Source organism: Struthio camelus, chromosome 2, assembly GCF_040807025.1.
Source record: "Struthio camelus isolate bStrCam1 chromosome 2, bStrCam1.hap1, whole genome shotgun sequence".
Taxonomy (NCBI): Eukaryota; Metazoa; Chordata; class Aves; order Struthioniformes; family Struthionidae; genus Struthio; species Struthio camelus.
Window position 1 is genome coordinate 107697490 of NC_090943.1, and position 15910 is coordinate 107713399.

Consider the following 15910-nt stretch of genomic DNA (forward strand, 5'->3'; position numbering starts at 1 on the left):
GCAATTCAGTTAAAATAAAATGACCAAAATTTCCCCTGTTTTCTATTTGGGAATATGCATACTACTGAGAATGTATAATTTGTGAGATAAAAACTCTAGATTAGTTTATTATTCACTTGGGAAAACCACATCAGTTCATGTCTTTTCCTAGTTAAGAAAAGAATTTCCCTTGCTGACTGAGGGCTATAAAGAATAAATTTCCTTTTCTGTTCTATACAGCCAAAATCAATCTTTTTCCCATAGTGTCCTATAGTCTATTCCACTCGTTTCTGCTGCTAAAAAAAAAAAAAAAGATGAGTTATAGGTGCATGTACAGTCACAAATGATTCACATTTTAATAACAGCTCCGAAATTCGGATTTGTTTCTTTTAATAGCCTTTGTTTCTATACTTCTAGCCATGGTTAGTTAGCCTTTCATTCACTTGTCTGGCAAGAGTTTTTGCAGGATGATTGTTCGCAATTTCTTCCCATTGAAAAGCTTGAAATCAGTAATCTCTAAGAACCCTTTGAGCACTGATGAGTTCAACAGGAATAATTAAAAATATTTAATATTTAGGCACTCTTTTTATTCAAATGTCCCAAACTACTTTTTAGAATGCAGAGATCACTGCACCTATCAGTGAAAGGAGACATTATGATAGCACTAACAATCCTGTACTACATATCCATACACAAAATGGGGAATATTCATCTCAGTGAAACTATAAAGGTTATTAAAAGTCTGTAGTTGCCCAGCAACACTAAACAGCAACATCTGAAATAGTCTGGATGAACTTAGAGTACAATGGCTGAGCTGAAATCAGCAAAGCGAGAGAGCAACCACTAGACATGGGGGTTTATTTTTATTACTAGATCTGAAGGTTTGAAAACCTTGATGCCATGTTTTGGGTGGGTGACACCCTGAAGAGTAAATACAGTCTGTTGAACTGGTGTGAAGAACATTACTTGCTGAGTTGCTATTACCTTTTCTTCACGGAAAGAGATAGCGGTGGGTGAGTTAATAAGCAGGCAACATGTGATTCCCTTAAAAATATACAGAAAAAATAAAGAGGAAAAAATGCGAGAGGTGGACAGCATGAAAAAATTTATCTGCCAACAAGCCTGGCTAATATCCCAGGACTGTGGAAACTGGCAGGCACAAGTAGGACTGCTGGGCTAATAAATACAGCAGCCCCACTACTGACTTCTCTGCAGCTCTGCAGAGTGCCTCACTGCTTCTCTGAACTTGCAGCAGCAGCACAGCTCTACTTTCTGCATTCCTGTCAGATGTTTTTCAGCTGAGGTCAGAAAAAACTTCTTGCAGAATCAAAGCTGCATAAGCTAATGCCTGTACATATCAGCCTTCAAAGAGTCGGGCGAAATTGGCCTACGAGGGAAGGAAACTAACATCTTGCTATCACAAAACAATGTTTTTCCAATAATACGGAGGCTCAGGAGACTTCCTGTTATCCTGATAAAATGTGTAAGCGATGTTTGCTTTTTCCCTAATAACCTCAAATATAATATAATACTAGTCAAAAGTTCGTCATTTCCTGAAATTACTACCCCATACAGAAACTTGTCCATCTGAAGAAAAACAATCACCTGTCGTTTATTGAACATCCTCCCAGCCAGAGCATTTAATGCCGTTATGCATTCTCGCATGCTGGGCAAGGGAAAAAGCAAGGTTCCAGGCTTGCACCCACTCATTTGGTGTGCAACGAACCCCAAGCTGCAAACTCTGATTCACATCAACAACACTCCCACTCACTAGTGTGTCCAAGTCAGATGCTTAAACCCATCATAACCCATCTCTCTTTATCTTGTTCCGTAAACAAGATTACTTCTTCCTATTGGGATGGTTCACGAAAGTGGATGACCACAAGATTAAGCCTTTTCAAACATGCAGTGTCAGAAAGATAGCATTCCCCAGGAGCTTTGATGTTTACTGCTGCATGTCATGCCACACTAACTGTGTTCCCTATATGCTGTCATTTCACTCACACAGATTTTTTTAATGTGACCATTCCGAGGAATACAAAACCACCTAGTCTTCTTAGATGATTTGATCCAAAGTATACTCAAGCTGAAATAAATACTTCTATTTTAGAAACCAAAACAAAAACGGAGGGGGAAGTTCTTTAAGTTCAGAGCACAGAAGAGAAAGGCACCTAAGTTATCAAGTTCAGTCCTTCGCAGATCTACGCAGCAATTTAATGGATGCTCAGTACAGTAGAGCTCACAGAACATCCACTTTGTATACGTGAACCAATATAACTTGTATTTTTGTACAGCAACTGCATAGATCAGTGCAGAAGCTTTCTGTACAGATGCTTTCTTTAAAGTAGATAATAAACAGTGCAAAATCAGATATTATGAGAGTGGCTAGCCTTTGTTATATAACCTTGTTTTAGGAAACTACATTAAAACATATACTAAAAGACCATTATAGTTGTATGCTCAGCATTTTAAAAAAACTAAAAAATGTTGTACTGGTATAATCAGATGTTTAACTTTCCCTGCTTGCCCGCATGAATCACAGCATGTGTATCTATTTACAGAATCATATATCATTTCTCTAATATAATACTGATTTTTAAAGAACTTTCTGAACCTCAGTTCCTATAAGTTGCTTATAAATGATTTCACTGGATACTTTTATAGTACACATAGACTAGCTGCTTTACTGCAAGATATTAAAAGTATTCAAGGTTGCAGAAGAAGTATGTTTAAGAAGAATTAAGAAGTAACTTAAGAAGTAACTTAAGAAGTAACATGAGATCATTTCATAACTATTCTACAACGAACATAAGACACATGGGATGAGTACCACAAGAAATCTTAGTAGTCCATTTATGTGATGTTTGAAAGCTTAACTGTACTGTCATAATAGGATGGGTTTTAATGGCGTAACTTATGAGACTTTGCCACACAGCCACCCTACATCCACTCTCATCCAATAAACTTGGCTGGCAAGGAGAAAACTGGAGCAAAACCACCAGACTCGGCAGCACTTTAACTAGCTCCAGTTGCTTCCAATTCTAATAAGCGTCTGATGAGTATTTAGGCTGCTAAGCCTTTTAGGGGACTTTTCCTTTCTGGGTGGAATGGTTGCAACTCAACCGAGAAAAATTTCAAAACTGCAACTGATTTGAAAAGGCAATGCAGATAAGGAGTCTCACCATGGAGAATTCTAACAGACACTAGAGCAGCTGTGAAACAAACACTCAACATTAGCACTGCAGTGTTACCACTAAAAGGTTTCCCATCATTTGTTTTTCTTTATAAAGTAATACCTAAATACTGAAGACTAAGTTTTTAAATTTAGCTCCTAATTTAATATGCAATTACTGCTGCACTGATGGTGTTTTAATGGCAATATATTTTTATTGGTGACTTCAAATGAACCTCATCTGATCACCTTAACCCTTTTTTCATCATGCTTTAGTTAATGACTCATTACCTGTAGTCACACCAGGGACATCTGTAAGGCTTTTCTCCAGTATGGACACGCTTATGTCGTGTCAGATGCGATTGTGTTGTGGAAGCGAAGTTACACTCATCACATTTGAACGGTTTCTCTCCTAGAAGATGACAAGAGAAGATAGGCATTATCAGTTTTCATCAACAGTAAAGGAAGATAAGTCTGAATTTCTGGCAAATCCCTTGAACTAGATTTTAGTCTATGTATATCACAAAAGCAAATCCAAAATATATTTCCAAATACAAAGTATTAATTACAAAAAACTATGCTCACTGTGAGATATACACTCCTGCAGCTAGCTGACTTCCTACGTGGTCAGCAAAAAGGAAGAGAAAGACTTGCACTGAAACATGGTAACCATATCATATGGGCCATATTCCATAAGAGTGACTTCACCAGCAGGAGGCAGCCATTCCTCTCACGTAGCGTACCCTCTGTCTTCCATTGAAGGTGTGCCCATGTACAACCCAGAGAGAAGCACTCTTGAAGACAGAAGGTAAGAAATTAATTTGAGGCCTGTATTCAGCATCTGCACAGAAATGAACATCTCTGGGAGAAGGCTGTCTTTGTTTTTTGTCTCTGCTCCTGTATTTTAGATCTCAGAGCCATAAGATAATATGCATAAATAGACTGAGAGTATGAACCAGAACTCAGAGCTTCATCCTCCCTCTCTTGTTTGCTGTCCTTATGCCCTTGTGAATCTTTTCTGAACAGTGGGCCAATTTCTGCAGAAGAACTTGAAAAGGTCATAAAAAAACCCCTAAACTAAGGCAATAATATTGTCAGCGCAATAAAATTCAATCTCTGATAAACATGCAATTGCACTGGAAATTTCTAGGGGGCTACTAATTGAAGGAAGATGAAAACCCCAACTCCAGCTAAGAAATTATTATGCAAAAAGAGTACTTTTCCTGTTTCAGTTGAGGATCCACCCCCCTTCAGCAGACACTAAAGCAGACAAAATCTCATGGCAGACATACTGGCATACAGACACACATACTGTGAATTCCAGATAAGACACCGGCATCCAGTTTTTCCAGCTGGTTGCTGCAGAAATTCCTGTGTGTGCCTTACAGGTACATGTAATTACCAATAACAGAGGTCTACTTTTGTAGTCAGAAGACAGAAGGCAGCTCCTAACTTCTGGAGCCTTAGAAGTATTTTAGAGGCCTTCAGAAGTATTTATATCCTAAACACTACATAAGGAACATCCCTAACTTAAGAAGCCTGAATAAAACACTGCTAGGGACAGATGCCTACCTTGTAGACTGCTCAGATGTCCAGAACAGGCAGTATCAAAACTGAGCTCTAATTCCCTAAGCAGGTACAACTTGCGGATTTTCAGATTGACAGCAAAAGACACATCACTAACAGAAGACACATCACTAGCAAAAGACCACTCCCAAGCAGCCATGCCTCCAAGTTTGGTTTTTCAAGCCTCCTCAAAACATGAGACACTCAAGACTTCAAGAAAGACTCTGCCAGAACTCTGAGAAGAGACAGAAATCTACATTTTTCATTTGTGAAGATTGATTTCTTTTTCTCTCTCAAGGGAAAAAAAATGCAAGGTCCTTAGACCTGAAAAGCCTGGAAGGAAGAACAATGGAGTACCTTCTGAAAGCTCCATAAAGAGTTGGAATAATTGCTTTTAGCAGCTGCTGGAGAGAATTTCAGCTACTATTTTTCATTTATTGTTTCTCAGGACAAAGAAAGGTGAAGGGGCAGGACACAGTGGAGAAGCCTCTATGCTGGACAAATTGAGACTGCGAGGAAGTCTGTCTTTCCTGCCCCAAATGGGGTTTCCTTGTCAGACAGTGACTCTCTGCTCTGAAGAAACTGATTCTTCCAGCAGCTTGAATGGTATCGCCGCCTTCTTCAGTTAAACTCTCAGAGAGGCCATAGACTCCATAGCAACATAACCTGCTTTTGAACCGAAAGTTTCCTGTGCCCAATTTATTTTATCCTGTGGTGTTAAAGGAGATAGCAACATTTTCAAGCCTAAGTAGTAAAGCTACAAGTATTTTAGGTAACATACAGACTTATTTGAACTGCTTTCATTGAAAATACACTAGAGCCTTACTAACTTGCCCCCTTGTAAAGAATGAAATCTGCACTGAAAGTCGGTTTTTAGGCTGCCATTCAGTGGAGGCTGTATCAGCCTTGGTCTGCTGCTGTGCTGGGGCAGGGCCAGTAAAGCTGACAGATGAGTGAGGTTCCATGGAAGCCAGGAGAGTTTGGGAACTCCATTGTGACCAAAAGAAAAATGAAAATCCTCACCCACTGCATGAAGAAGTTTCTCCTTAGGCAATCCTTGTGGCTAACTGCTCCTGTCAAGCAGAGTAAGTATAAATTTCTCCTGACAGAAAATACATCACCACAGCACCACACAACAAAAGCCGGCTACACTGGCAAAGAATGACTGCCTAGCATGTCTTGCAATCCTTAGCAGCTGCACAAAGGGAAAAATAATTATTTTTCTGGAAAATTAACAAAATTGGTAAGTACATTTTAAAAAAATGAGACCACGAAGTTCATTGCGTTCGGTGCAGGGGAAGAAGATTATTTTAGGTGTTAAGAAGATTGTTTTAGGTGTAGCAGCAGTTTTTTTTTTTTTCCCCTGCGCTATGGAAGTACTAATTTAGCTATTTTTTGTCTTTCTTATCTTTAGGCTAGAATCTGCTGTATCTTTGTTTCCCAATTCTCCCTTCCTCCTCCCTGCTCCAAGACATCCCAGCCAACAAACTTCAACATATTTTAATACCTCTTGCCACTAAACTTTTCAGGAGAATTTTTTTCCCTTATAAAGGGTCTAATTAATATGAACTTGAAATAACACAAACCAAAAAAGTAATAATGGCAGTATTTATTTTTTTACTAACTAACAGTGTGTCCAAAAATCAGGGAGTAAAGGCAAAGTCTACATATTTAAAGATTTACTAATGAAAAAAAAAAAAACCCTCAAAACTCTCTTTACTATCATAGAAAACTTCTCTGTGTGTCTCACCTAACTTCATCAATAACACACTCCATGAAAGAGGACATGTGCCCCAAAAGGCAATAACTGTCAAAACCATGCCATTGTTATTAAAGAATAACAACAACAACATGTTCCCAAATCAAAGAACCTCTCCTTAGGCTTCTTTGTTTTTAACATAAGAGCTTTCCAACAAGCATGTTTCCTAACCATAATCTCACAAAAAAAGGAAGTGATTTTGTTTTCTTGGCAGTATTCCAAACAACTTCTGAAGTGCATCACCTGTCTAAGTCACCTGACATGGAAAATTTCAGTTCCAACAATCTAGAGTTTGGCAAAACAACTGAAAAAAGGGTCAGATCATAGGGAGCACCGGCCTGTATAAAAGCTGTTATTAAGCCTGCAGCTAACCAGTTAGCTTCCTCCACTCTGCCCACTCTACTCTTCTTAAAACACCATGACTAAAGCTTTCTTTTTCTCTTACCTCTCTGAAAATGCCTCCTCCAAATTCTCCACTGACTTCTTTTAGCAGCTCTCTTAGCTTTTCTTCACAAATTGCTTTCTTTTTCCTTTCTCCTTCTTTTCCCCGATATTACTTTTCAACTGCTCTGTCTTTGATGATAAGCTTTTTAGGACAGAGAGTGTACCTTACTGTAAATGTAAATGTCTGTGTACAGTTATGTACACAACATGTAACTTTTAAAGGAAAAATAAAATAATGTAATAAAAAATTATAAATCTAATTGACAAATGTTGATTTGTGGGTAACAGAGTGATGATTTTATTTACAATCATGACTGTCCGGGCAATTTTTATTTACAGCTTACGTATCGTATTTTTATGAGCATGCTACTGAGGACCCATCTTTGGTATAAATGATGGAAGAAAAAATTCAATGTCTTCAGTCTGAAAGTCTTCAGCAATCAATCAGAATCTTAGTAAGACGGAAGAAATCTTACCCCAGTTGTCTCCGCAGGAGATTCTGCTTTTTGTCCTATTCGTCTTTCACATGATGCACTGAGCAGCACCAAAAGGATCCTATCATGGTTCAAGCTATATACTGCGCATTTCTGACCTTAGGAATGAGTACACCACAAAACGTGGCCTTCTGCTTACATGTTACAGGACTTTTCTTGTTATTTCCAACTGTTTTCTAGCATTTGTTAAGACTGCTCCTTGGAGGGGAACTGGCAGACTTCTTAAAGGAGCTTGACATATTTTGAAGCAAATTCTATTTGCTTTTAGTCTGGTCATCTTTTTGCATATATGACATACAAAAATAAGCACCTCCCAAATTCCTTGTAGATGCCATGGAGCTGCTATTCCATAGCAAAAAACGATTGTAGTTTGTATACTCAGAAATGGCAATGAAACTGGTCCATAAGCCAATTCCTCTTAAGCAGTGAGAAAGTTTTAAGATATTTACCGTTTTAGTAATGTTTATGGCCAAAAGTTTGTTATAATTAAGTTCCACACTGTGCTGTAAATGTTTGCTTAAATGGAAATGAAAAGTAACCCAGATCCTTTTCAAATTTCACCTCTCTTCTTACTCAAAAGAGCATAAGACTTACTGTGCTATATTTTCTGTGGTATTCACCATTATTATTTTTTTAAGCTGTGGTGCAGAAGTTGAAGGGAGAGGCTACATTATACATTAAATTCAATGCCGAGTAATGTAACTACACATTAAAGTCAAAGAGCAGTTCACATGAGAAATAGAAACACAAAGTGAGTCACTCATCTGGATAAAAACACATATATTATTAAATTTTCTTTCTTTATTACATTGACCTATAAATGTCTTGAGAAGTGCAAGACTGAAATGAGTGAACAGACCCAATCACACAAACAGTGATCTGTAAGATTTAAGCCACCGTCTTCAAAAATTCATGAAAATATTTAAACAAAGACACAATCTGCTTAAGCATTTCCATAGGTTCATGGTGACTCTCATAGAACTGCTGTGCACAGTAAGTGTACTTACCCTTTAATGCTCTGCTACTGTCATGTATGTTAATTTTTTACTTTTACGATTCCCAGCAAGATCCTACCACAAACAATATAGGAGAAGCGAATGTAAACTGCTATTGCGTAGAATATAGGAATGAGGTTTTTGCAATTTACAGGATTACTAACCAACATTAAAAAAGGAGTTTCACACAACAAAACACAGGATGTGATTGATCTGCACTGTTGCAGCAAGCCAGCTACTACAGTAATAAATGGAAGTTTATGGGGAAAATGGACAGGAAGAGAAAATACTATGATGACAGAAGGAAGACCAGTAAAAGAGAAAAGCAGAACAACAGTAAGAACAAAAAAAAAAGATATTTAAAAATTAAGAAGTGTCTTCATTGAAGGGTTCTAATGAATAAGTTGAACAGTTAAGCTTAATGGTCCTCAGTAACTCTCAATGTAATTACAACGCCAGAAACTACCTCTCCTCGTTTTTCTTTTCCTTCCTTGTGCAGTTTCTCAGGTTTATCAATATTAAGGCAAAGCATCTAAATTTTGTGATATACTGTATTTCATTTTGTGTGTGTGTATTTTGGTGGCTGATTTAAAGATTATTTACTCTTTTTTAATAATAAGATCCAGATTATCTTATACTTAAATTCTCTGAGAATTTTAACTAATTCTATAGGCAGCCACCACTAAAATTTGCAATATTACTTACCTGCCCATCTTTGGGCAGATTTTCTCACTGGGACAAAATATGAATTAAAAAAAACCGTGTTAGCAATTCACTGACGAGGTGAAAATTTTCCCTCCCAGCCCTGTTGGAACACCAGAGTTCTTGCCCTGCAAGCTGGCCCTCATTTACCAAATGGCATCAATGGCTATCGCAAGTGGTTTAAGTTTCTTAAACCAGTTTTTGCTCACAGCCTAGACAGTCACAAGTGTCTACTGTAAGGTATTCAACAAGGACAGAGACATAAGCATCCTTTATAACGTGACATAATTGTGGTCAGACTTTGGAACAGGAAGAGTGTTGGGTTCTTGAAGCTTCCATTGCTTCAACTGATAGAGAAGAGAATCAGACCCCTGATATTAATATAGCTGGTGAAAGACCTGCTGCATTTCTTAGACTGATTTATTGTAGAATTGGACTGGAAGCAGATACTCTCAAAGCACAAGATAACCCTAGAAAGGTTTACTAGGACAAAGACAGTAGAAGACTTGGTTTATTCTGCGTTCAAAGTCTGCACTTCTCACAACAGCAGGTTAGTCATTAAGTAGATAACATAGATAACACAGAATAAAGATGTCAACCACTGAAACACCAGGGATTTCTTGCTAGGTCAAATTATTTTTTTCTCACTGTTACCATTCTACTTCACAGTTGAATAAACCTATATCAAGGAAGTCTGTATGGAGATGTATCATGTTTGCAAATAAGCTAAGCATGTGCATTTTTCAGCTCTTAAAATGAATGGCTTTTCCTTTCAGTTTAAGGTACCTGTACTTTTTTCACTTAAAAAACCAAAAACATATCCTTTCGGGGATAACATTCTAGCTACCAAGCTAATTCCTAAAGCCATGCTGCCTTGTGAGTCACCAAGGGCCCCATTCTGCCACCTCAGTTATACTTTACACCCCACGTAATATCACCGAAGCAAACGCATCTTTTGCAGGGTAAAGGTATTCCTCCGTGTACATAAAATAATCTTGTCTAAAAGGAGAAGGAGCAGAGTAAAAAATATCAGAAGCAAGAACATCAAATGTCTAAGAGGCCAGTGCTGTAAGGCAGTCCCCTCTCATGTCAGAAGTCTGTGGGAGAAGCTGAGCAGTCCCCACAGGTGCCAGGACACCTCCTACCTTGAGGCTGGGACAAGGGGAGGCTTGTTAAACTGGTCAAGACTCCTCAGCCACACACGAGGATTAGCTCCTTTGCCCTTGAATCAAGGGGCTCTGACAGGTGATAAAAGTAAATCTTGGATTGGAAGATGTTCTGTGTCAGCCCTCTAGACAGTCTGCATTACAGCAGGGAATTATTTAAGCCATTTAGACCACTTTTGATACCTATGCCTTTCAAAACTGCTTGTAATTTGCTTTGGCATTCTGTTCATGGAAAATTGCATTGATTAGGAACAAAGTAGAAAAAAATATAGACACAAAGAAGAGGAGTGCATGCAGCTAAGAACTGAGATAAAGTTGTGCACTGGATGAAAATACAGGGACACACATGTAAGTGCAAAAATGCAGGCAAAGGTGGATTGTGTCATTCTCCTTGAAACAAATAGAAGCTACAGATAATTTTTCTGCTAAAGAATCATCTCTGATTGTTTGTGCCACAGAGGCAGATAAATGCCAAAAAGATAGATCCCTCTGCCTCTGAGATACTGTCCTGTATAGTATAAAGTTAATAGCAAAGTAATAACGAGCCTCCGGTCCTGACATAAAATATAAAGTTATGCCTGCTAGATGCAAGCCTCATGATCTATAACCTGTGAATCCCTGTGATCATAGCACAAAAATCTCCACCACAGTGGTAAAGAAGGGCAAAATGCCATCCAAAACCCAGACAGCTTTTCACCAGGAACATATGGTATTTTCAGCCTAATTTCAGACATTAACCCGGAAATAAAATTTGTTTTCTAGTGACCTATGGCCTAATGACACACACAAAAAATATAACCTATGATAAAGGCCTTACATTTCTGAGAAACTACATCTGCACTCACATAAAAGGTAAGAATACACATTTCTTCCACTTTCCCGTTCTAAAATAACGGTTTACCATTTGGATGGCTGCCCTGGCTATTAGTCCTAGGCATAGACATGATCCCACGGCAGGACAATAGAACACAAAAGATAGTGCCCATCCTGTTGATAACAATGACTTACTTCTGCTCAAACTTTAAAAATGAATCACAAAATCATTTTCATTCTGAGTCCAGATTTGGTAAATTTCAGCCAATGCGTGAAAATTTTTCAAAGCTCCAAAAAAAGGAAACCATTAGTTAAAACTAAAGCACGCAACTATCATTCTGGCAGCTGCACCTCCTCTTGTTATCACTCAGAGTGTGCAATATCAAAAGAACCTATAATATTTACTAAATGACTATACTCGGACATTTTAACAATACAAACATCCTGCAATGAATGGGAACTGGAAGCAGCAGTCCTCTCCCAGAAAGGTGCATTCTTTGTTATCAGAAGAAAAATTCTCCAAGTTTAGCATAATCGCTAGTTAGAATTATGAGCAGATTCTGGCCTTGCACATTTTTATTTACAGCAAATCCATTTCAAGTTATTGCTAGATCACCACTAGAAATTCCACCTTTTTGTGAGCATCAGACTTGCTTCCAAATATGGTTGGTTTAATAAAGTGAAACCAGGGTGGAAAAAATGGCTTCAGGCTCCCAAGAACAGAGAGTAGCTGCTTTCCAGGAAATTATACACTTTGATGGTGTATGTCCTGAATCAGGATTAGTTTATTCAGGGACATACTAAAAGCTCCCACACAGATTCCTTCACAAAAATCCATGGAAAACTCATGATGTAGTAATTACTGCTTCATATTTGCTAGCCATTTCTTTCCACTGTACATTAGACAACGGCCACTTAACTCACACTGTGTCTTGATGATGTTATACTATCCTCATGCTTGTCAGCAAAACAAAAACTACAGTGGTTTAAGCAGCGACATTTCTGTGACTGTTTGAACAAAATCTATTCAAATAATCAAACACTTACTAGGAACTACTAAAACCCACAATTATGGTAAAATGTATTAATAAATGTTTAATACTTACACTTTTTTTTAGTCTTCTGAAGCTAAGAACCAATTTAATTTTATCTGATATTAAATTTTTATAACCAGGTGGTAGCAAAGCTTTACTAATTCTGCTAGAGAAATCCTGCTTTACATGCTAACCATGTGGTAACTCTTAAACTTGCATCTATTAATTACAAACTATTTTAAAATTGCAAAAGGGCAACTGAAACAACACTACTTTTCAACTATGTCTCAGTCTAAAATAATGGATTAATCTATATGTGGTCTCTAATTTTCACCCAGGGACATTCTAGCAGACTCTTGCAAAATCTTCGCAGTAGGTAATCTATTTGGGCCTTGAAAAAAAAATCAGTATACTTAGCATTCATTTAAAGAAGAAACCCAGGATTTATAATTCTACTTTCTTTAGAAAAAGCACCCGAAATACTCCCCCAAAATCTGTCACAGCTAACAGATTTGATACAGACCTCTGGCATTCAGATTTCACAAAACGAAAAAAGGAAAGCAAACAACGAGCCAATTTATTATTTGTGCTGCAATGTGCTATTTGACTTGCTTTACTCCCTAGTGTGGAGATACTCCCTTGCTGGAGAAAATATACCAAAGAGTAAAGACAGCTTTACTGACCTGTGTGCTGCCTCCGATGCTTGGTGAGGGCATGACGTGTCCCGCCGGCAAAGCCACAAAGGTCACACAGGAACGACTTCTCGCCTGTTGCAACAATAAACAGATGAGGGACTGCGGAGGTCACAGATCATTAAAACATATCTATCAAGGCTTTCAGGGTTACTAATTCCTCCAATCAAATGTTTCCATGTAAATATGTCAAATGGGAATGAAATTACCACTGCGGTTTATTGACTGTGATAAAATCTGAAAAGCACCACTGAACATAATTACATACTTGTCAGACCCATAAAAATTAGCTTTATTATCAATGGAATGGTTTTGTACAACTTCATTTCTGTTAGATGTCTTCCAGATGGGGCTGCTTTATGCACTTGAACAGTTTTTATGCATATCCTGATTTTTTACAATTCCCATACATCTGGCCTTTCTGTGCTGAGTAAAGATTGCCTGGAAAAAAAGTTAATACACTGTATATGTGATTCTGCTTAAATAAAATATATTGAATTTACTAACAAATTAAGCATACTGAGAAATTTTCAGCAGACTAGATCACAGTCATCTTTAGTTACCTTCTATTTATTAATAAGTATTAAATTACTTTCTTGAATATATTGAAGAGCCCAGGCAACAATAAAAGCCACATTCTTCAGTACCAGTGGCAATTCAGTACTGTTTATGTTTGTAAAACTTTCATGACATAAAGAAAACAGGTCTGGGGATTGCTACTGAAATTGCAGCAGAACTCGTATTGTTCATCTTCAAATGATAATTCTTCCTTCCAAATCTCTGGAACAATTTGAGAGAGCTTGGCAAGCTTGCTACTCATTAAAAGTCTGTAAATGCTCTGTTTTCAGTATTTTTATACAAGCTAAGATTTTGCCCTGTTGTCTATAAATACAATCTATCATTTCCCAGCAACATTTTCACTCAGTATGTACGAACATGCAAGGCAACAGCAACCCGTAAAGCCCACATGGAAGGTCATTATAGAATAATAATGCTAACCTGCGATATACCAACAAAAATTTTAAAAATGCTTTGCAAAAAAGAATCCCTTTACTCATTTGGAGCCCAGTTGTCCCCATTCTCAGCCACAGAGCGGAAAGGAGACTAGTGGAGCAACGACGCTGAATTCATTGAAACTAACCGTCTCCTTCAAATTCTTCCCTGTGGGGAAGGAAATTTAGCCTCTATAAAAGATGACTGGGTTAAGAGGTCGGGTGTCAAATTACTTATACCTCCCATGAAGACAGAGGCTACAAACCTCCATGTTGTTTATCCCCACATAACCAGTTAGCACGCGTGCTTTCAGGAAAAGCATAGCGCCTCGGTTAGCTGCAGGCGGCATTAACGTAAGGAGGTGGGTTAGCGCAAGGTGCAGCTGCCTCTTCCCACCGACGACTCGGCCGGGCCCCGCGGGCCTCCCCGCTCCCGCCGGGCCGCGGCCCCGTGGGGGCGCCGCTCCCAGCGCCCGCAGCACCTGCGCCCCTCGCCACGAGAAGGAAAGCAATTCCTTCGCGTTTCCAAGACGGCCCCGACTGTCGCTAAAATGGGATCATAAAAACTCTGATTAACCTCTAGCAGGTAGTTAGGCTTTGAAATACGATTGGCACATGTTAATTCCACTTCATAATAAAGCAAACTATATGTATCGTTATTTTATGCACCAAAATCTGATCGTGAAAACCACAGGCTGAAATTTTAGAGGGGTTCCCCCCCCCCCCTTTTTTTTTTTTTTTTTGGAAAATATGGCCCATGATGAGACAACTATTCCAAGACAGTACCTAAAGTGCAAAATATTTTTGGTACCTCCTTTTAGGAATCAGTTCTGGCCATTTGTGATTATTACGGAATTCAAAAGCAAAACAGAAAAAGCAGAATAAAAACCCACAGTAACTAACACACAGCCACATTGGTTTTCAGAGGCATGCTAGTATCTGTTTCACATGAAAAATGCATACATGTTAAATGATGTATCAAAATCTGAACATTACTGCAAATTGTTGGTCAATGAAATTACTGTAGAGGTAATGCAGAACTGTTCTACAGAAATTGCTACATAATCTCTTTTCTCCTTTATTTTTTGTATCAGGAATTTCAGCATGTAGCACTTGAGTTCATCAAAATAGCAAAGAAAAGGAGAAGAAGGACTATAAATAAGCCTTAATTATAATTAATTAAATATTAATTAATTAATTAATCAATTTTAAGTATAAATCTTTCTAACTAGCTGTAACACCTAACTCCCCAGCATAAAATTCACACTTTAAAGTTAAACGCTGTTCCATGCCTACCAAGAAATTGTTCATCATCTATATATTGTCATAAATTAGCTCATGTTGCGTTTAACATCTCAGAGCAGACTTCAGCATGGCCTGCAGCTTCTTTTGCTAATGAGGACACAGAGCACCCGTACCATCTCTGCACGCGTCTGCCTTTACTGGGTATTTTATATTTGGGCTTTTGGAACAGCTTTTTGAGCCACTGATACAAACGTTTCAAAACCAAATAACAGCTTTAAAATAGGGAAATTGGTACATCCTATAAAATAATGTGCCAGTTAAATATTCCATGTTCATCTAGGTCTAATGTGGGAGTTGTACTGCAGGCAGAGTTCTCGAGGAAGTCAGCGAGGCTTTGGCCCAGAAAACACTAGACCGAACGAGATCTGGTCCCTGCTTTTTAAGCTCAGGAAGGGAGGTGATGCATTTTATTTTCTGCAAGATTCACTTCCAGATATATTAATGAATTAATTACATTATTTGTGTACGTATCACAGTATATGCACAAATACATCTATCCATGAAAGCACACACACCAAACTTCATTACCTGTGACTGTAAGTTCAACTGCACAGTATTGCTTAGCCCTGAAGCTCGATGTGGGTTAAATTCCTCACATCTAGACATAATATTTCATTTGATGTTACGAGCATGTGTTGATACATAGATGTATTTTACATTCCTCTGGATAGGCGTAACAATTTTATCATTCCAACTTCAGAAATTTGCGACTTTTTAACTTTTAGGAAAATATAATGGCAATACCTCACTTGCTGTACAGGGGGCTGATCTAACTTGCCATGTTTATATGATAGCAG

General features: G+C 38.1%; 1 protein-coding gene across 3 annotated transcripts in view; it reads right to left on the minus strand.

Annotated features, from left to right (window-relative positions):
- Nucleotides 1-15910, minus strand: part of ZNF407 (zinc finger protein 407) — a 348707-nt gene that overhangs the window by 125951 nt on the left and 206846 nt on the right. For all 3 annotated transcript variants that reach the window (XM_068932042.1, XM_068932041.1, XM_068932040.1), the window contains 2 exons: nt 12808-12891; nt 3443-3563 (listed from right to left, as the gene is read on the minus strand). In XM_068932042.1, coding sequence (XP_068788143.1) covers nt 3443-3563; nt 12808-12891 — 205 coding nt within the window. The remainder of the gene's footprint in view (nt 1-3442; nt 3564-12807; nt 12892-15910) is intronic.